This window comes from Leptopilina heterotoma, unplaced genomic scaffold (assembly GCF_015476425.1).
Source record: "Leptopilina heterotoma isolate Lh14 unplaced genomic scaffold, ASM1547642v1 Lhet_177, whole genome shotgun sequence".
NCBI classification, from domain to species: domain Eukaryota; kingdom Metazoa; phylum Arthropoda; class Insecta; order Hymenoptera; family Figitidae; genus Leptopilina; species Leptopilina heterotoma.
The window spans coordinates 368,562-389,411 of NW_025110893.1; the positions used below are offsets into that span (position 1 = coordinate 368,562).

At 27.5% G+C, this 20,850-nt stretch overlaps 3 protein-coding genes across 4 annotated transcripts; 2 read left to right on the top strand and 1 right to left on the bottom strand.

Moving 5' to 3' along the window:
- The first annotated feature begins 2,745 nt into the window (after window positions 1–2,745).
- On the top strand, window positions 2,746–11,418 carry LOC122499812 (all trans-polyprenyl-diphosphate synthase PDSS2). Of its 2 annotated transcripts, XM_043608336.1 has the most exons (7): window positions 2,746–2,884; window positions 2,956–3,527; window positions 6,099–6,224; window positions 6,692–6,893; window positions 7,109–7,375; window positions 8,592–8,747; window positions 10,925–11,418. In XM_043608336.1, exons 2-7 carry the CDS (start codon window positions 3,202–3,204, stop codon window positions 11,078–11,080), a joined length of 1,233 nt encoding a protein of 410 aa, XP_043464271.1. In that variant the 5' UTR covers window positions 2,746–2,884; window positions 2,956–3,201; the 3' UTR covers window positions 11,081–11,418. The 2 variants fall into 2 exon arrangements, with proteins under 2 accessions (XP_043464271.1, XP_043464270.1); XM_043608335.1 differs by having other exon boundaries at window positions 2,837–3,527.
- A 1,039-nt stretch (window positions 11,419–12,457) lies between these two features.
- Window positions 12,458–16,011, top strand: LOC122499811. The gene is made up of 2 exons (XM_043608333.1): window positions 12,458–14,852; window positions 14,933–16,011. The coding sequence occupies exon 1, from the start codon at window positions 12,484–12,486 to the stop codon at window positions 14,503–14,505; it is 2,022 nt and encodes a 673-aa protein (XP_043464268.1). The 5' UTR covers window positions 12,458–12,483; the 3' UTR covers window positions 14,506–14,852; window positions 14,933–16,011.
- A 342-nt stretch (window positions 16,012–16,353) lies between these two features.
- On the bottom strand, window positions 16,354–20,785 carry LOC122499813 (RISC-loading complex subunit tarbp2-like). The gene is made up of 3 exons (XM_043608337.1): window positions 20,644–20,785; window positions 17,345–17,719; window positions 16,354–17,080 (listed from the first exon to the last, which is right to left on the bottom strand). Exons 1-3 carry the CDS (start codon window positions 20,644–20,646, stop codon window positions 16,649–16,651), a joined length of 810 nt encoding a protein of 269 aa, XP_043464272.1. The 5' UTR covers window positions 20,647–20,785; the 3' UTR covers window positions 16,354–16,648.
- Window positions 20,786–20,850: the final 65 nt, after the last annotated feature.

Consider the following 20,850-nt stretch of genomic DNA (forward strand, 5'->3'; position numbering starts at 1 on the left):
CTACGGGGTTCCCAAGCACGGACTGCTAATATTAGTTGTTGCTAGTTTGCTGTAAAGGTACTGCCACAGCTAGCTGCTGCCTGCGCAGGTAGCTTGAGATACAATGAGAGTGAGGGAGAAAAAACATAAATTTGAATTTTCTTACTCCCTTACTCTCATTGTATCTCAACTGCCTGCGCAGGCAGAAGCAGCGAGCTGTGGCAGTACCTTAAAGGCGCTCGCACAGCTCCACTACCTGCCTGCCTGCAGGTCGTCATGGTAACACATAAGAGTAAGAGAGTCAGAAAATTCAAATTAAATGTTTTTTCTCCCTTACTCTCATTGCGCCTGCCTGCGCAGGCAGGCAGTAGAGGTGAGAGAGTACCTTAATAGCTAACTTGGATAATTTTTAATTTAAGTAAAAAGGAGAAGTATGGATCATATTTTTTATTTATTCAGTCAGCTAGGTCAAGCTAGGTCAGCTATATTTATTAGTAATTAATAATAATTAATAATTAATAATTAATAACTAATAATTAATAATAATAATTAATAATAATAATAATAATTAATAATTACCTAATAACAATAATTAATTAATTAATTACTAAATTAAGTAGCAGAAATAAAAAATGTTATATAGGCAATTCTACATGAAATTTTTCTGACATTTTAAAATCGGTTAAGCATATTATTTTCTCGTTCTTTATAGAAAAATATTACATATGTACCTATTTTTTGACTTTTGTATTAATAAATTTTGTATTATTTTGTGTTAATAATTTTTCCCAAATTTTCAAGTTATGAATTTTCGAAATTTTGAATTTTTAAAAGTAGACCTATTTTCAGTAGCTTATAACTTTGAAAGTATTGAGTTTAGAAAAAAAGTTGTCCAAGAAAGAAAATCTTGATTTTTTTTCAACTTTTAAGTAATTTGAAAAAAATATTTTCACTTTCTATGGAAACAATCACTTTCAATTTCACAAAAAAATTTTTGATTGAAAATATGTCAATATATGTTTGTATCAATTACTTGTTATTTATCTATTTATTAAAAAATAAAAAGAAATTTAAAGAAATTAAATAAAACATTAAATTAGATTTATAAGAAGTCTATTAAACTACTTATTAATCTTTTTAAATAGCAGTATGAATATAGCGTTTCGGTGAAATCAACTTTAGGCTGCTTCTACAACAACTTTTTTTTCATCAGCACGAACGCTTATGATAAAGGTGCCGTCCCATGTCGGCGTAAAAACGTCAAAGCGTCGAAGCGTCGGCGTTAAAGTATGAGAGTGAACGAGATAGTGATATAAGGTTGTTTCTTTCACTCTCATGCATTTACGTTTTGACGCCGACGCTTTGACGTTTTTACGCCGACATGGGACGGCACCTTAAAGGTGCCACTTCTGGTAGTTTCTTTTCATTTCGTCTCTCTCTAACATATGTACAAAAAAGAGATAAAAACCAAGATGTCGGCACAAGTGGGAACAGGGATGGGTCAGTTTCATGTGATTTCGGATCCGAATAGCACGTTTTGCGTTGCGTTTTGTAACTAGGCCATGAGTGTGAGAGAGATGAAGATATATGTTTGCTATATTTGCACTCATGGCCTAGTTACAAAATGCAACGCAAAACGGTGCCATGGGACTTTAGCCTTAAGGTGATTCTATACCTCCGGTGTTTTGGCCAAGCAATCGGCCAATCAAATTACGTGATCCGACCGTGAAAATGCATCCAGCCGATTGCTTGGCCAAAACACCGGAGGTATAGAAGCACCTTTATGGCCAAAGCAGAACGAATACGGATACAGGAACAGGACATGCAAAAGAAAATGACAGAAACTGTCTGTCCTTTTCTTTCCAATGCCCTGTTCCCGTATCCGTATTCATTCTGCGTTGACCTTCATAGTGTCGTCTTTGGTAAGTTAGTAAATTTAAAGAAATACAAAAATCACAATAATTCACTAGAATAGGGAATTTCGTTTTAAGTAATTTTAAATATTTAACTTCATAAATAAATAACAAATTAGGGCCGTTCCAGAATGAGAAAAAACAAGGCAGAACGCAACGAAGACGCGACGCGTCCCAATGCTAATCAAATGGGGACGCGTCGCGTCTTCGTTGCGTTCTGCCTTGTTTTTTCTCATTCTGGAACGGCCCTTGAGGCCAACGCGCAGAATAGATCTGTAACCGGAACCGCAATCGTAAGCGTAACCGTAAGAATGAGTTAAGGAAAGATAGGTATATTGTTTATCCTTCTCTAACTCATTCTTACGCTTACGGTCACGATTACGGTTACGATTGCGGTTCCGGTTACAGATCTATTCTGCGTTGGCCTTTAAACAAATAAGATTCAATTAATATTAATGATTATTTTAAGAACCTTTGACTATTAAATAAACTATTTATAATATTCAATAATTAAATTTCAGTGACTTTAATTTAATTTAAAAAGATTAATAAAGAAATTTTTTCTATAAAAACTCAATAATTAATTAAATAATAGTATTTGTTTACAATTTAAATTCAGACGTCATAAGTGAGTCTCGATTTCCGCGTCTTAAAGTAGAGTCTACATTCCATGGTACGCGAACGTGAACGTGTACGCGAACGTCTGACGTCACCCATGCTATTCAAATGGGTGACGTCAGCACGGCAACGTTCGCGTTCATCCAATGTAGACTCTACTTACGGAAATCGTAACGTTTTGTCGAACCCAGCACGCATTCACGCAATATTTCGCGAACGACGTTCTCGCGAAGCCAGTCTGCTCGTGCGTTGGCCTTTTGTTGGCGAGACTATTGTGCATACGGCTTTATGTTTTGACCTTTCTTGTGTCATCCTAACCTTACGACAAATGTTTCTGAATGTTTATTTCCATTTCCATAATACAAGGTCATGATGTAGGTAAAAATACTGTAAATGTCAATTTTTTTGGCATAATTTTAAAATGACAATAACATTTCTTGTTTAGATAATTGCTTTTCTTTATTTCAACAAGAAAACTGACAATTAAATTAAAAGTGAGAGTAATGAAAATTTGGTACTTTTAATTAAGCGCAGGAAATTTGGAAAGTCAGTTCATATTATTATTAATGAAAGGAGGACAAAAGAGAAAGTTTTTTCTAAACGTAAAGAATTCCATATGAATATATTTTGTAAAGCATTCAGTCAAAAGGGTTCGCTCAAAGAAAAAAGAAGAAATTAATTTTGTTTCAAAATGTTTTCAAATAGTTTCCATACAATTTTAAGAAAACCCCGTTTCTCTTATTTTTTGCTGAACAAGTGTCAATCGCAAGTTAATTCTAAATCACAATTCGAAAGAAAACATGAAGCGGACTTAAGATTAAGAAAAGAATTTAGTACAAAGGCAGCAACTAGTCAAAAACCAGATTGGAACCGAGCTGTTTCTGAAGCAGAGAAAATTGTTGGTTATCCTACTTCTTTTATGAGTTTGCGTTGGCTTCTCAGTGACGAGATTGCAAATGTTGCTCTTCATTTACGAAAATTAGTTGGTTCCAATCATCCACTTCTGAAGACTGCTAAGTAAGTTGCATATTTATATAGTTTTATTATTTTACGTCGCATCATTATCTATCCTAATTTTCTCAGTCATTTTTCTTTTTATTGTTTTGAATTTTAAAATTGGAGCCGCGTGAAATTTTTCCAAAGAGGAAAAAGACTGTTCTGTAAAGTGTTTCTCTAATATTTTCTTTATTTTTTGATAAAAATTTGATAAATTATTTTTTAAAGTGGAAAAGGGATTTAAATGACGAATTCACTTTCATCCTTCTTCCACGATGCAAACTTTTTCTATTCATTAATTATCGGTTTATTAAAGATTTATTATTTTTATAATTACGATTATTCTAATGTATTATTAACAAGTATAAAAATTACTTTTTGGAAACATTCTATGAAATATAGTTTTACAAAATATTTGATTTTTAATTTAACAAGTTGGAACACTGTACTTTTTATTTTACCTACGTATTGAAATATTTGCAAAAATTTTTAAATTATTGCAAAATTCATTGTAAATAAATTCTACCTATTCATTAATTTTACAAAATGAATTATTTAAACATTAAATTATTTTATATTTTGAAACTTGTGAATCTGTGTCTTTTAACAGACTAATTTTATGCAAATTCTAATTTAAATAATTGAATCCCTGAAAAAATTTTTCTTATTCATGAAAAAAATCGAATTCTTGTGAATGATTTTATTAGAATTTTTTAAAATAATTGAATTTCTATAAAAAATTTAATATTTTTGTAAATATTTAAATTCTTTCAAAGAATTTTAAAAAAACATTTTTTTTAAATAACTTGTTCTTTCGAGGAATTAAAATTAAACTTTTAAGAATAATTACATATTTTGAGCAATTCCTGTAAAATTGTATTAAAAATAATTAAAATCCTGCTATGAATTTTATTATTTAAGGAAATAATTGAGTAATATTGATGAAAATTTTATTAAAATTTTCAAAAATAATTGAATTATTGCGAAAAATGTTTAAAAAAAATTGCATTTCTGTGGAAAATTTTGTTATTTTTAAAAATAATTGAATTTGTTTTAAATAATTGATTTTTTTGAAATATGATAAATATTATAAAAATTTTATTTTAAATAATTGAATTCTTGTGGCAAGCTTAATTTGTGAAAATAATTGAATTCTGGATGAATTTTATCAATTTTTTTTTAAGTAATTGAATTCTTTGGCGAAATTTTATGAAAATACTAAATATTGAAAATAATTGAATTTCAAATATTTTTTGAAAATAATTGAATCGTTGTAAAGAATTTGATTATAATTTTTTCTAGAAAAATAATCAAAATAGAAAATACTTATTTTTTTATTTTTTTATAAATAGAATTCGAAAAAAATGGTTAAAACAAAAAATTACTTATTCACATTGAATTGCAATAGTGAAAAAAAACTGAAATGTGTTCTTTTCTTTCAAAACTTGGGGAAAACCAAGTCGTGTGCTGTGTGGAGAATCGCCCATATATATAGAAATATGATATATGAGTTCCTAATCAAAGGTTCAGATGTACCTGTGTGTGTAGGGATCAAGTTTTTTGTAAACACTATAATTCGAACAAGTTTTAACGAATGTGGATAAACATTAATAGGCATATTTATCATACTAGCTGTCGTACCCGTCTTCGACAGGTTTTAGTACCTGCCAATAAATTTCAGCTTTTGTCCGTACATTGCTTAAAGCTTATTTAAAATTTATGAAATTCATAAATGCTTACCTGTAAAAAAATATTCAATGATATTGTTTCCAATATATGCCACGTGAAGGAAACCATTTTATTAAACTAATTAGAAATAATAGGTATATGACTTTTTATTGTAAAACTCCTTCACGTTTATTTGTTTCAATAAATAAAAACTCTGTCCATAAAAAAGCAAAATAAAAAAATTAATAGAAATGTTTTCGATATAAAAAATCGAAAATTATAATTGTTACCAATTACTATCAAGCTTAATTCAGTATAGTATTTTTGGGTATCTGATTATGATTTTGACGTCAGAATTGCAAATTTATTAGATTCGAATATCTGAAAGTTAATATTGTCATTACAAATTACAAGATTATAATTTTTACTTTAATTTGATGAACGTAAACCAAGAAATTAAAAATTGTAATTAATTGCATATAATTTTCGAGCGGGTTATTTTTGGAGTTCTTGAGAAACATTATGTTATCGAAATCGATGTTTATGCAGATCCTAAATGGTGAATTATTGTAAAGTTAAAAAATAAAAATTTAATAACTAAATCTGAAGATACGACATAAACGACTTAATATTTCTATTTAATATTAAGAAAAGGATAAGATAAAAATGTTATTAATTAAAATTAATTTATTAAATTATCAAGTTATAATTATATCAATAACATGTTTATATAAAACAACAACTGGTGGAAATTTAGGATTCATTTTTGATACATAAATAATTGAAGCATTTTTTCAGAAAAATACATTTAAATGTCTGAGTTTGGGAAAAAGCGGATACATAATTTTTTATGAAAATCTTTAAAATCTCCGGAACAATCAATTCTAATCGTATTCCTCATGAAAATATAATTTTAATTCACAGAAGCTTAATTTATAATGGACGCAATATGCAAGCATGGGGACTTATCGTTCTTTTGATATCAAAAGCAGCTGGACACCTTAATGTAGATGACATGGAAGAGGATAAAGCAGCGGGTGTTTTACATAGGTAACGTTTTCTCTATTTTAGAAAAAAATTAGGTTTAAACTTATATTTTATTTATCATTTCTCTTTAGATGCAATTTTAAACACCACATTTCTTATTTTCTTGACATCTTAACTTTTTAATATTAATTATTGACATTTACTTAACTTTTCCCTCATAAATTCTCGTTATTTAAAGTTTTTTAATTTTAGCATTAAAACTATTCAACAAATAGGTTTTTTTAACATCAGTCTAAAGTTTTGTCATTCACCTTTTAAATGTTAGCTAGGCGCAAGATTATGTACTATTTGAGAATATATACATTTTTATATATTCTTGGAGTTAGTGACCGTTTATTATTTAAATATTTTTGAGTAAAAGGCTTATCGGTGGAGTTTTTTTATATTAATGTAAGAATTAATTTTTTTATTAACAAAAGTGTCGACGATTTATTAAACAAAATCTAAAAGTCAGCATTATTAAATTATAGCCAACGTGCTTTAGCTGAAGTTACGGAAATGATACGAACCAGTCATCTGGTCCATAAAGGTCTGGTAAACATTCAACATGGAGTTTATCCTGAAGCTGCGGAGATGAATGATATGACTTTCGGAAATAAAATTGCGTTATTAAGTGGTGATTATTTATTAGGCAACAGTTGTGCAGAACTAGCAGCTTTAAGAAATCAAGATGTAAGTTCAATAAAATATTCTAAAATTTTGCATATCTTAATTTATTTATAGTTATTGTACAGAACAGCAAACTATAATATTTTTGCAATCATAAGATTTATTTCTAAATGTATTAATTAATATTGATAAGATGTTTTAAAAATCTTTTTCAAATAGTCGAAAATGATAAATAATGTAGGTAATATAAATTAAAAAACATTTATTTTAATTTTCAGTTAGTAGAGTTAATGTCAAGTGCAGTACGCGACTTAGCAGAGGCCGAGTTTGTTGGTCGTCGCGACAGTCAAAATCACCCATTACCATCCCTTCCATCTGCAAATGAATCGAATTATGCTGTAAACGAATGGACTCACCGGAATGTTTTAAGTGCTGGTTCTCTTCTAGGAAAATCATGTCAGGGAACTTTGAAACTTGCAGGACATGATGTGGATATGCAGCACCAAGGATTTAAATTTGGAAAACATTTAGCTCTCGCTTGGCAGGTAGATCTCAAGTTTTTATTTTCATTTACTATAAATATTTCAAAATTCGGAAAATGTATTTAATTTAAATTGCAAATGAATTACGGGCATTGTCCGTACTCGCATATTAACTCTCGGAGCATACACTTCTTTTTTCGAACAAGAAACACACTCTGGGTCTCTGTGACCCTGTTATTTACTTTTCAAAACTATACCATTTAAAAACTTATCATTAAATTTCCATAAAAAAAACTTTCTAATAATATTCTATTTTATTATAGAAAAAAATTCTAAAAAAAAAATTTGTATTTTATAAAAAATTGTAGTTCTTGTAATTTTTAATATTTTTAATTAATATTTTACTTTTGTATTCTCGAATGGTAGAACAGTAAACAAAAAAACGTATTTTTGCAAGTTGCTGGAGATGTTTTTTATTTTTTAAAAATTAAATTTTAAAATTAGGTATTTTTATCTCAAGGTGGGTAAAATGTGTGACCCTAATAAAATCAAGCGTTGTCGACTATCAGGATTTAATGAATAGACAAGACTTACAACAAAGATGATTACCAATACAAAAATCACCCCGATCTTCTAATTAATAGTCGACAAGGATAAACTTTGTAACATTCAGTACACAATAATTTTCCTGTTACAAAATATATGTTGTATTACATATAAAAACAGTTTTAACAAAATTGGTGACCAAATTGTTACACAATAAGCCAGCAAACAAATTTTTTTTACTTACACCAAAGGTTTTGTTTGAATTTTCTTGCATCTTTGCCATTTTTTCTATAAAATATTCATCACCTAGACAATAACATATATTTTTGCCAAGACAAATAAGAAATTACAAAAGCTAAGTGCAGATGTCGTTTAGATTTTATGTAGAATTTCGTTATAAATTCGTATATCATTTTAAGAACTTTTCTCAGATGATCTGTGCAAATATTTCCAAAATGATTGTAAGCAATTCGAAAAAATTTTTTAACCAAAAATAATGTTTGTAAGCGACATACGAATTCATACAACATTCTAATCCAAGCGAAATCGTTCAGAGTTCGTATAAAATTTCTTATGAAATTCGGTCTAAATGTGTCTATACCAAAAAAATTAAACTTGTGAATTCTTTGCTTTTTACTGAGTATTTAAATTATGTCACTTTATAACTACATATTTAAAATGTTTCTATGCATTGTGAACCAGTAAATCTGCAAATGTGTTATTTTTATTTTAGGCTTGTTTGGACTTAGGTCCATTCATCAGCAAAGATCCAACTCTTCCTTTTAGTTTGTGTTCTGCCCCTGTGATGTTTCACATTGAATACGACCAAAGCATTCTGGAAGAAATAAATAAAGGCCTTGATTCTGTACAAAATGTAGATTATATGAAGGTAAGATAATTTAATAATATTTTTTATTTAAATAAGATCAAAATTTAAGACTCTTTTTTCAATATTACTTTTATATTTCTATGAAAAATATCTATTACTGTTAAGAATGTTTCTTATTTTTAAATGACTAGCAAAGTACATAGGCGCCTATAATTTTTTTAATTAAAGTGTGGAAAACATAGATTTTTGCAATTTTTGAATTTTTTTCGTAACTATTCCAGAAGTCACTTCAAACTTTAATTGTCTAAGTAATCATGAATTTTTAAAATTCTTGTTGTTATTAATAGAGGCATTAAAAAATAATGTACATCTCTACCAAATATTATTAATTTTATCAAAAAACAGGGTTCCTACAGAATCTGGAAATCATGGAAATCATGGAAATGGTATGGAATTTTTAAAATGCTTCTGGAAATCAGGGAAATCATGGAAAAGGCCTGGAATTTTTAAAAGTTTCTAAATTTTTCCTGTTTTCCATTTTTTCTCTTGAATAGAAATTCAAATAATAATGAAGCTAAATGGCATAAAAGAGAGGAAAAAATGTTGAATTTTAAGAAATTCGGATTTTTGATAATTTTCGATAATTTTAGATTTTTTACCAAAGAGTCGAGACTAATCAATAAATAAAGTATTTTCCAAGAGCACAAAAATAATGAAGCTAAATCCTATAAAAGAGAAGAAAAAATGTTGAATTTTAAGAAAATCGGATTTTTGAATTTTTTCGAATTTTTGATAATTTTAGATTTTTTACCAAAGAGTCTAGACTATTAAATAAGTAAAGTATTTTCCAAAAGCACAGAAATAATGAAGCTGAATCCCATAAAAGAAAGGAAAAAATGTTGAATTTTAAGAAATTCGGATTTTTGAATTTTTGATAATTTTCGATAATTTTAGATTTTTTACCAAAGAGTCGAGACAATTGAATAAGTAAAGTATTTTCCAAAAGCACAAAAATAATGAAGCTAAATCCCATAAAAGAAAGGAAAAAATGTTGAATTTTAAGAAATTCGGATTTTTGAATTTTTGATAATTTTCGATAATTTTAGATTTTTTACCAAAGAGTCGAGACAATTGAATAAGTAAAGTATTTTCCAAAAGCACAAAAATAATGAAGCTAAATCCCATAAAAGAAAGGAAAAAATGTTGAATTTTAAGAAATTCGGATTTTTGAATTTTTGATAATTTTCGATAATTTTAGATTTTTTACCAAAGAGTCGAGACAATTGAATAAGTAAAGTATTTTCCAAGAGCACAAAAATAATGAAGCTAAATCCCATAAGAGAAAGGAAAAAATGTTGAATTTTAAGAAATTCGGATTTTTGAATTTTTGATAATTTTCGATAATTTTAGATTTTTTACCAAAGAGTCGAGACAATTGAATAAGTAAAGTATTTTCCAAAAGCACAAAAATAATGAAGCTAAATCCCATAAAAGAAAGGAAAAAATGTTGAATTTTAAGAAATTCGGATTTTTGAATTTTTGATAATTTTCGATAATTTTAGATTTTTTACCAAAGAGTCGAGACAATTGAATAAGTAAAGTATTTTCCAAGAGCACAAAAATAATGAAGCTAAATCCCATAAAAGAAAGGAAAAAATGTTGAATTTTAAGAAATTCGGATTTTTGAATTTTTGATAATTTTCGATAATTTTAGATTTTTTACCAAAGAGTCGAGACAATTGAATAAGTAAAGTATTTTCCAAGAGCACAAAAATAATGAAGCTAAATGGCATAAAAGAAAGGAAAAAATGTTGAATTTTAAAAAATTCGGTTTTTCGAATTTTTGATAATTTTGGTAATTTTAGAATTTTTACCAAAAGGTGGAGACTATTAAATATAAGTAAAGTGTTTTTAAAGAGCCCAAAAATAATGAAATTAGATTTAAAATTTCACTGGAATTTCGTAAAAATTTGACCTGTAAATCATGGAAGCAATAGTGAATTTTCTAAAAGTGTACATACTTTAAAGTTTAATTATTTATAACTAATTAAAAAATTAAAATTTTTGAAAACTCAGTCCGAGAATGTTTTTGCACCACCTGTAACAAATTATGTATAGACATTATGAAAATTTAAAAAGTTTGTTTAAGGTGTTGGTCAAAATTTTATGTTTTAATTTAAAAATTCTAATCATCCATTTAATCTAAAGAAGAAAAAAAAATTTCTAATCTGTTACAGATATATGATATGGTTATTGACGGGCCTGGAATAGAACTGTCGAAACAGTTGCAAAAAGAACATTCTCTTAGAGCAATGGAAGTTCTAAATGTATTTCAGGAGAGCGATGCCAGGACAGCTTTATCAAACATTATTGCTGCAATGAGAGACTTTTAATTAAGTTTATTTTTTGTACAGTATAGGCTGATAATGAGGCTGATAATTCAGTAATGTTGTGTTTTTGAGAGATTTTATTTTCTAACTTACTGTTTTCTTAGAATACCATAATAAGATAGAAACTTATTTTTCTGATATTTATAATAGCATTTTTTATGCTTATCGAATTTTTAAATTCAATTGTTACATTGGTGTTGCATGAATGGTGTATGTCTTTCATTTCACAATGTTAAAAATGTTATAGTAATTAAAAATTTAATTTTTTTAATTTTGTACTCTTTTAACACTTTTTATCTGAAAAAATGGTTAATAATGATGATGATTATTATTGTTGCTAATTTTGTGATTTATTATCCTATTTAGAATAATTATTGTTGGACTGGTAAGTTATAGGATCATGAAGAGAGACTTGGGAAATACTATCTTTCAAACCGTAACCTTTTAATTTTTCTTGATCTGAGCTTTAATAATTAAGGGGTGGGGTACATGCATTTTTCTCAATATTTTCAAAAATTTCAAGTTTTTCGATGTGCTTTTCAACAATCAAAATTTTGAGTTTCAATTTTTTTTCATTCTTGGAGGAGCTGACTCTCAATTTTTGGAAAAACTAAAATTTCTTTCATAAACAAATACTCATTCGAAAACTAATATTTATTTTATTAAAATTTCTTTCTTTCCAATGCAAAATTCGATGAAATGCTGTATTTTCTACTTTTAGAAAAAAAGGAAGTGAAAGTTGCTTAAATTGTCCGACTCAGAAATGAACGTAGAAAGTGGGCTAACTAAAATATATGCCTTTCCTTAGAAAAAGGCATCAACATTTTATGATTGTCAACTTGTTTCTTAGTTTTTTGAATAAATTTAAATCTAAATTGGTTATTGAACCAACTTTTAATATTGTATTGTTTTTTGACTATAAATGTAAACCAAAATCTTCAATGATAAATTTATTTATATAAATTAAGAATTTCTCTATCATTGTATAAAATCACTGAATTGATCGAATTGCGTTCAGTGAGCGTAACGCAGAGTAGCCGTTACTTATGATATTAGATCACGCTTTTCGGAATCTGGAACCACTGTCACTCCATTAAGTTACGCTTTAATGTTGTTTAGTATTGTCCAAACTTTAATTGTCCGTATCGATGACAAATATAAAGTTGCCTGTGATTTACACTCTAAATGCAGTAGAATAAAGTTGGTGAAATGAAAGCATACTGTCTAAAAATTGTTCTCCTTGTATCAAAAAATTAAAGATTGTTTTAATTATACCTAACATGGAATAAGTGATTTATTTGATACAAAAGCTTTTGTTTTCCTTCAAAAAGAAAAAGTGACAAGATGTTTGTAAAATATTTGTTAATATACTCAAATTCATTTGTCGGTTGTATTTTTAAAAAAATATGTTTCTACTAAAAACTATGTTCAAAGTGATATTCTCTTTAGTTATTACGCAAGCTTTTTGCAATAATTACATAGCTTTAAAACAGATAAATCGAGGAAATCTGAAAGCACCAAGTGATATAATTTTCAACAGATCAAGGATTTTTGATCCAAAAGAAAGTTACAAAAAAGAAGAAAATTTTCAAAATAATTCTTCTTTACTTAAAAATAAAGAAGATTTCACAAAATCAGGATTGGGAAAAAGATCCACACTTTCTTCACGGACAGAAGAAGACACTAAGTTTGTTCCTACAAAGATATATACACAAGTGAGAGCATCCCATGTCATAGAGCGAGTGCCGCGTCAAGAGGCTATTAATGAAGATGCATCCGAAGAAAGTAAAGAAAATGCAGCGAATTTAAAGGAGGTAATAACAAATAAAAAAATTTCAACCGTTTATACTGAAGAAGGTTACGAAGATGCCGCATACGATCATGGAGGGCGTTTACGGGATGCAAATTATAACGAAGAGTATGCAAAGAAATTTTATAATCATAATGTAAAAAAAGCAGCAAATCCTCATCCAAATTCTGCAGACGAAGACAACTTTCATACTTATGGTAAATATCCAAAAACATTCAAAATTGTACCGAATTCTGTAAATAAAAGAGAGAAAACAAATAAAAAGGACAGGCAAACAGACAAACACTTTAGGAAATTTTTAAAATCTAGAACATACCCTAAGCTAGTAGTGGACCAAGGAATAAAGCAACTGGAAAGAGATGTCGAAAATAATTATTCATACGAACCTTCAAAAGTATCACATTTACAATACGCTGATGATTCCGACAATGTCAAAGAAGGGCAGCAGTTAAAGCCAGATATTAGGCATATTTCTAAAAAGAAATCAAGGAAACGATTAAATAATGACGCGAAGAAATCAAAAAGAAATTATACGACACTTGAAAGAAACAAATATAATAAAAATGATCTTGTGCTCAACATAAGTCCAAATACTTCGAAAGTAGTAGAAACTGTTAAAAAATTTGATATAAAACCAAACTCTACGATTAATTCTAATTATTACACTGGTACTACATTGAGAAGTATAGTAAATGAACTTCCTTCTACCCCTAATTACAGTAATATATATGACAATTTTTTCAAGAAAGAAGGAGTCAAAAGTACAAAACTACAAAACTTGAAGGAATTAGGGGACAAAACTTCAATTAAACCTGATCCACTTTTGTCAGAAAATGTAAAATTATTAACAAAGCAAGAGTCTGATCATTTGAAAAACATTTCTGCAAATAAATCTAGAAATATACCATTTGAACATAAAGGTCATAAACATTTTACTATTAATTCAATGCCACGTTACAGAAAGTCATCAAATATCGCAAAAACTAAAAAATATCCCTTAAAAAATAATTCAAATTTTAAAATAAATTACAATGATTCACTTTCAAATACAGCAGTCATTTTACCTGTATTTCAACAATACTTTCAATCAACAGAAGGCATTAATCCTTCAGATTTTTTATCAACTATTTCATCAGATGAACCATTTTTCAATACGTTACATTTTTATCCGATTCAAAATAAATATTTGATTCGTAAGAAACGCAGCAGACGAAGGGAATACGAACATCGGAAAATTGAGAGAAGTTTCAATAAACCTTCCATTAGAGTAAATAACAAACAAAAATATCCTTTTTCCAGGATAGTAACTAATGAAGTGTCAATTCCAAAAAAAACTTTTGGTGGAATGGAATTTTATGAATCTCGAAAGTCTTTATGTAATGAAGTAAATCCATACGTGAAAGAATTAGATTCATTGAATAAAAATTCGTCGAGAAATCAAGAACTCAGTACAAAGTCTTCCAGACTTCCCGGTTTGCAAACACAATTTGAATGTTTGAAGGAAAAATATTTTGATAATTTAAATAATCCTCTTTTCTCGATGTCACAAATGGAACAACCAATTTTACCGCATGTACTGCATAAAATGAAATTAATGTCTAAAAAATTGAGATCTTAAAGAAAAAAATGACTTGGAAGTAAAATAGTTTCTTCAACAAAAAGTGTTTAATATAAAATTATTAAAATAGAATTACTTGATAGAAACTACCAATATCAAAAGGAAAGGAATTTCAAGAAAGTATCTTTTTTAAACGAAGAGCATGGAAGCAGTAAACTTTTATAATCCATCGGAAACAGTTAAAATTATCAAGTGGCAATTATTAGCGACAAGAGCAAAATTAAGGTTGAAACTATTGTGATTATAAATTAAGATTTAGTGAGGGGGAATAATTTAAAATTATATAACGGATTAAATTTAGAACAGTATATCTTCACTCTTGAAAATCTCCTCGAGAATTCTTCAAGGTAGTTATAAAAAATAGTGTAAAATTGTCTTTTGTGTATAAATTTGCATTTTTATTAATATTTATTTATTTGAATTACAGTGTGACGATTAATGTCATTGATTTCGTTATCGTTTTTAATGGTTTGCAATTTCAATTGAGACTTATCATTTATATATCTGCTGGATTCAACGAATATGGATAATTACATCAACTTATTTGATACTTGCTGCATTAGCCGTTCCTTAGAAGAAACACATCATGAAAAATATCGAAAGAATTGATTCATCATTAATGGTAAACAAATGAAAAAAGAATTTTTGTATGATAAGTATTTTTTTGACAATTAATTTAGAAAATTAATTTTTGACAATTAATTAATTTTAGAATTATGTGACACAATATGTCTAAATTTTTAAATTAGTTACAAAAATTGTTGCTCTTTTTAAAACTATGTATTGACTTTATACGATTTTAATAAAAACAAATTTTATAATTAAAAAGATGTCTCAAGACTTAAAACAATTTCAAGCTGAATAACTTCCTAAAAGAACAACTACACATATTAAAATAAAATTTGTTACACAAATATTTGGGAAAACTGAAGTTTAAAATGAGGTTTTATAAATAGAGTCTAAAATTGAAATTAAAAGCGAATGTTTCTTGAAGTGTTGAAAAAACTAATGTAAAAAGAAACTGTGAAATTTCGGTAAAAAGTGAAATGGGATGTGCATGACTAGGTTCATAATGAAAGTCACAATGCTTCGCACTTGGGACAGTCACTGAAACGATAAAACCAATCATGCTTGACTTTGTTTATTTAACCTCATGAAACGTGATTTCAAAAATTATACGGGAAGAATTTTCATTTCATAAAAAGTAAATACTATTTTGTGAATATTGTATTGATCAATTGCTCCCTAATAGGAAGCTTTATTTCAGTAAAAATATTCAAATGTCATTTTTAATCATTTAGATGTTTTTCGACCACAGGAATTTAAAGTGATATTTTTCTATATTTTTACAAAATGTCCCAATGTGGATTTCTTTGAGAAAGACCTAGAAGTTATTGAATTAACCAAATTCAGACTTCGCACTCGATAATTAATTTTAAAAAAGTAGCAAAAAGAAGCTTTCAAACTTTCTGTGAAAGATTTTATTATTTATGAAAGTAATTGAATTTTGAATGAACGTTATCAATTTTTTATTCAAATAATTGATTTGTTTTGCAAAATTTTATGAACATACTAGATATTGTAAGTAATTGAATATTGAATATTTTTTTTAAATTGCAAACAGATTTTTTTTATTACTTTAATACTTGTATTTTATTATAAAAAATTTAAGTAGTAAATATTTTTTTTTTAATATAAAAAAATCGCTGAGGAAACAGCAAATTCAGTGAAACCTCCCCTTAATATTCAAGTGTTCATTGAACTCCATATTTAGAAAACCAAAAAAATGTATTGCGCAGCTTTACTTTTAAACTGTGCATCATGTTAAGTTATTTTTTCTACTCAATATTTCTTATGAAAACTTTTTATTCAGAAAAATACAAAATAAAGGAATATTACTTACTGTAAACGATAAAAAAATGTCTTCAGATTCGCGTTATCATAATTGTTTTAGCAAATAAAGAGTGAATAACAAAACGTCATTTTGAAATTTTACATGACAATTTATAATTGTCATCTTAGTACCTATATAAGTAAAATAAACATACATGTCTATTTGTAAGACTACGTAATAAAGAAAAAGAGTTTCAACTGTTATATCCTTTGGTAAAAAAATAATCGAATCACAATGATTGCCCTTGTCTTAAATCAATTGCAGTAGTTTCTCTATCGATTCTTTAACTACGCACAATTGACTTTCAATTTCAGGAGAAATATGTTTTTTAAGTGATTGGTTTTTTTCGCAAATTACAACCTTCTCGATAGGCGTTTTTTCTCCTGGGTTGCTTTCAACAGTTCTGGACAATGAAAGTAAATGTTGCAAACGTGGTGAAATATGAGATGTTGATTTTAATTCAGTTTTGCACTCTGGATCTTTTGAAATATTCTTTTCTCTCTTTATTGCATCGATCATTTTTAATGCCGCATTTCGTCTTGAATCTTTTTTATTTGGTGCAAAACCTTCTTCGACGAAATTGGATGTCGTGCAACATGTAGTGAAGAGGGGAGTATGAGGTAGGCCCGTTAACGTCGTTTTGAATTCCGGTACTGGAAGTGAATGTTCTACGCACAATTTCTGTAAATAACAATAATTATCAACAATAATTATCATTATTTTGAGCCTAAAATATTAAATTATTCACAAAAATCTCACTATGTTATGTTAGTAAAATCTTAAATATTGCTAGTTAGAAAACATTATAATTAATTTTAAAAAGTAGCAAAAAGTAGCTTTCAAATGGATGAGTTTTATCAATTTTGTTTTAAACAATTGAATTCGTTTGCGAAATTTCATGAAAATACTAGACATTGAAGATAATTCAAATAATAAAGTCCTTACCATTACTGTTTGCACCGCATTTGAATAATCTGAATGCCTATTTTTCTCTTCAGAGTCATTGTCTAAAAGTGGCTGCAGTAATTCATCATCAATGGATTCTGAGAGCGTAGCTTGACATTCTGAAGAATTTTCAGAACCAAAATATGGAATTTTCAGCTTCTTTAACATCTCATTTGCGGCATTCTGTTTGGCCAGTTTTTTACAGCGCCCGGATCCAACAACTGATTCTCCATCACAAGTAAGTTTGTAAGTGAATACTGGATTAGGATCTCCCGTTCCGTCAACTATTAATTCGTAAACAGGAACTAATTTTTTCTTAGTCATTTCTTCATAAACAATACTTGCTGGCGTCTTAATATTCTCTTGAGTGAGCTCCTACAATAATACATACAAAAGTTTAATTTCGAATCATTATAATAAACAAAATTATATAAAACTTCTAAAAATGTCCTTCTAATTTCAATAAATTTAGTTAAAATAAATTTTTCATATTATAAAGATTTTGCTTCCTCATTATCAGCAAATAAAATTTCCCTTTTACATAAAAAAAATCTGTAACATTAAAAAAATTTTTAAAATCTTTTAAAACATTAAACAAACAGAAAAAACGTTGTTCATCTGAAATATTTTTTATTCTAATTTTTAAAAATGGAAATGTATTGAAATAATTGAATTCTTGCAAAGAATTTTATCAAAAAATTTGATAATAATCTTGAATTCCTTCGAAGAATTTTATCAAAAAATTTGAGAATAATTGAATTTCATCAAAGAATTTCAGTAAAATTTTTGAAAATCCAAATTCAATTTTTTTGACGAATTTTTCTACAATAATAGAGTTTTATTAATAATTTCATTTGGAAAATTTTAAAGCGAATTAAGAAAAAAATTGAATTTTTTCGTGAAATTTGATTAAAAACTATTGAATTTTTGAAAAGAATTTTATAAGAATTTTTACTATTTATAAAAAAAAGTATTGAATTGTTTCGATGGATTTTTTAAAATTTTTAAAAATAATTGAATTCATTTGGAAAATTTAATAGCGAATTAAGAAAAAAATTAAATTTTATTGAAAATAATTGAATTATTGTTTTGAAGGATTTATAAAAATAATAATTAAAGATCACATTCGGCGCATAACAGTTGCTAGTTAGTTATATAAAATTATTAATAATAGTTAATAATTTTATTAAATCAATAAAATGAAGTTATCCTATAAAATGTTTAATATTATTTGCAAAAATCGAATAATTAGCTGATGTAAACAATTTACTTTGTTCGAATAACTTGTTATTTTAGTTTAAATTTGGTATTTGTTTAATTAGAATGTATTATTTTGTTTTTTCTGTAAAATAAAGTCTTATCGTAAATATGAAAAGGTTTCATAGGAAATTTTACATGAATTCCGTACAATTTCGCTTGGATTTAATGTAGAATTTCTTTATTTTCATTTCCCTACTAAAAATAAAGTCACAAAACGACAAAAAAATCATCAGAATTTCTGACGTTCTGAGACTGCATTTGTTACGATTGCAGCCACATTACGTCAGGCTTGTGTCATTTTTCATCAGAAAGCTTCAAAAGTAGTCAGGTTTTTTATACAAAGTCGACACCCTCTTTTACCTGGAAAAAGGTCAACTGACCGTCATAAAATTGAAGGGAAATCTTTTTATTTGTTTATGTTTATATTTATTTAAACATTATACTTGTTTTTCATCGACTTAGAATTCTTCTCACAATATGTTCTTGTTATATAAACAATAATATATCCTTTAGAACTTAAATTCAAAAATGATATCAGTTTTTATTTATCAATTACGGTTTTCGAGATACGTTACAGTTTTCTTAAAAAAATGTTTTTCAAAATAAATTTTAGATATTTGCAATCGTGAAGATTTCTAGATTCTGAATTTATATTCATTTCACCTGAAATGTTAAAATTGCAAAACTTTTGAGCAATAAAAATCAGGTTGAAGACCCGAAGCACGTAACAATAGACCCAAAATTCTATTGTGAAAAAAGGGCTACGCACAAATTTGAAGTTTTTATGGTACTTTACATTTACCAACTATCTTTCGGTGGGGGACTGTAAATTAAAAAAATGAATTCAATGAGAAATAATCACAATCCATAAACATCAGTATTCAACAGTAGGAGCATAAAAAACCCTGTAGTCAGAATTAACCAAAAGCTTCAGAAAACGTCAAAGTAGTCACAAAACATTAAAATTTCTGACGTTTTTTCATTATTCCTGATTTTATTTTTAGCAGGGTTCTCGCACGGGAACTCGTAATTGTATCCATCCGAAATTCGTCTTGATTAAAAGAGATGAAAGAATTTTTCACACAAATTTTCATCTGAAAATACAGTCGGATTTTGATTAGAAATCTATATCTAAGTAACCGATTTCTCGTCCAAATTTTGTGCAAATATCTAATTTGCAGTGCGAAATTTAAAAAAAATGTTTATTACGCAACTTGCAAGAGTTTTCGTCCGAAAAAAAGTTCGAAAAAACCACATACGAATTCATAGATGAAATCCATGCGAAATTCGTACGCAAATCGAGTAAAAATTTTTGTGAAATTCGCAGGAATTATTTTCACCCGGACTTAAATTTATTAATTTATGTAATTTTGTTAAAAAATTTCTTTTTATATAAAAAATTGAATACTTGCATGGAATAAAAGAAACAAACTTGTTTAAATAATTATTTTCATTGAATAAAAATTATTCATTCAGTTAATATAAGTGTAATAAACGACTAATATCATTTTCGTATAATTTTAATTTATAACGTGTGATTATGTTTAATATAATAGGTAACGAAGGAATGTTTTGGCGGAAGCGGAGTGAGACACAAAATATTGTAATCTCGTTCAAAGATCAAGAAAAAAGTGACGTCATATGATTTAATTTACTTTCGCCACTCTGTTCTGCTCTGTTCAGAGGAGTTGATAAAAGTTGTACTTTCGCCATGCTTTTTTAATATAAAAAGTACTCCTTTCAGTATCACCTCTGTGTCTGTCACTTTTTTTTTAATAATTGCACTAAAGTATATCAGTCTTTAGATCGCTTCTTTAAAAAATTAGTAAATAGTAAACGTATAATAAAACACATTATTTCGCTAATTCAGTGCTTAAACTTTTTAAACGTTGACAATTCTAAAAAAATTAAGACAAATATACATACAACAATTACGCCTTGCTCTCTAATTTACAATTCGCAAGTGTTTATTAATAATTAAGAATAAATACCAAACGCTAAGAAAATTAAAAAAATTATATTTATATTAATAAACCTACCATTTCGAATTATTAAAATTATTTCCAAATTTTTTATCACTTTTCCCTTTTTTAACCAGTAAAAAAGCAGTTCAGACTTACAGACGACAGGCATAAAGGTGCATTTGTACATCTGTGGGAAGAAAATTTACTTTTATTTAAGGGTACGGTCGTCGGTCACACAACTTTTGGAAAGGCCACTCTCATTGTCTTTCTCTCTTCTAGGAC

Excerpts from the sequence above, each read along its gene's own strand:
- LOC122499812 (XM_043608336.1), top strand. The coding sequence starts at position 3,202 with ATGTTTTCAAATAGTTTCCATACAATTTTAAGAAAACCCCGTTTCTCT. Across the intron at positions 3,528-6,098 it reads CCACTTCTGAAGACTGCTAA|AAGCTTAATTTATAATGGAC; the intron begins GTAAGTTGCATA and ends TTTAATTCACAG. Across the intron at positions 7,376-8,591 it reads ATTTAGCTCTCGCTTGGCAG|GCTTGTTTGGACTTAGGTCC; the intron begins GTAGATCTCAAG and ends TTTTTATTTTAG.
- LOC122499813 (XM_043608337.1), bottom strand. Across the intron at positions 17,081-17,344 it reads ATGCGGTGCAAACAGTAATG|AAATTGTGCGTAGAACATTC; the intron begins GTAAGGACTTTA and ends TGTTATTTACAG.
- LOC122499811 (XM_043608333.1), top strand. The coding sequence starts at position 12,484 with ATGTTTCTACTAAAAACTATGTTCAAAGTGATATTCTCTTTAGTTATT.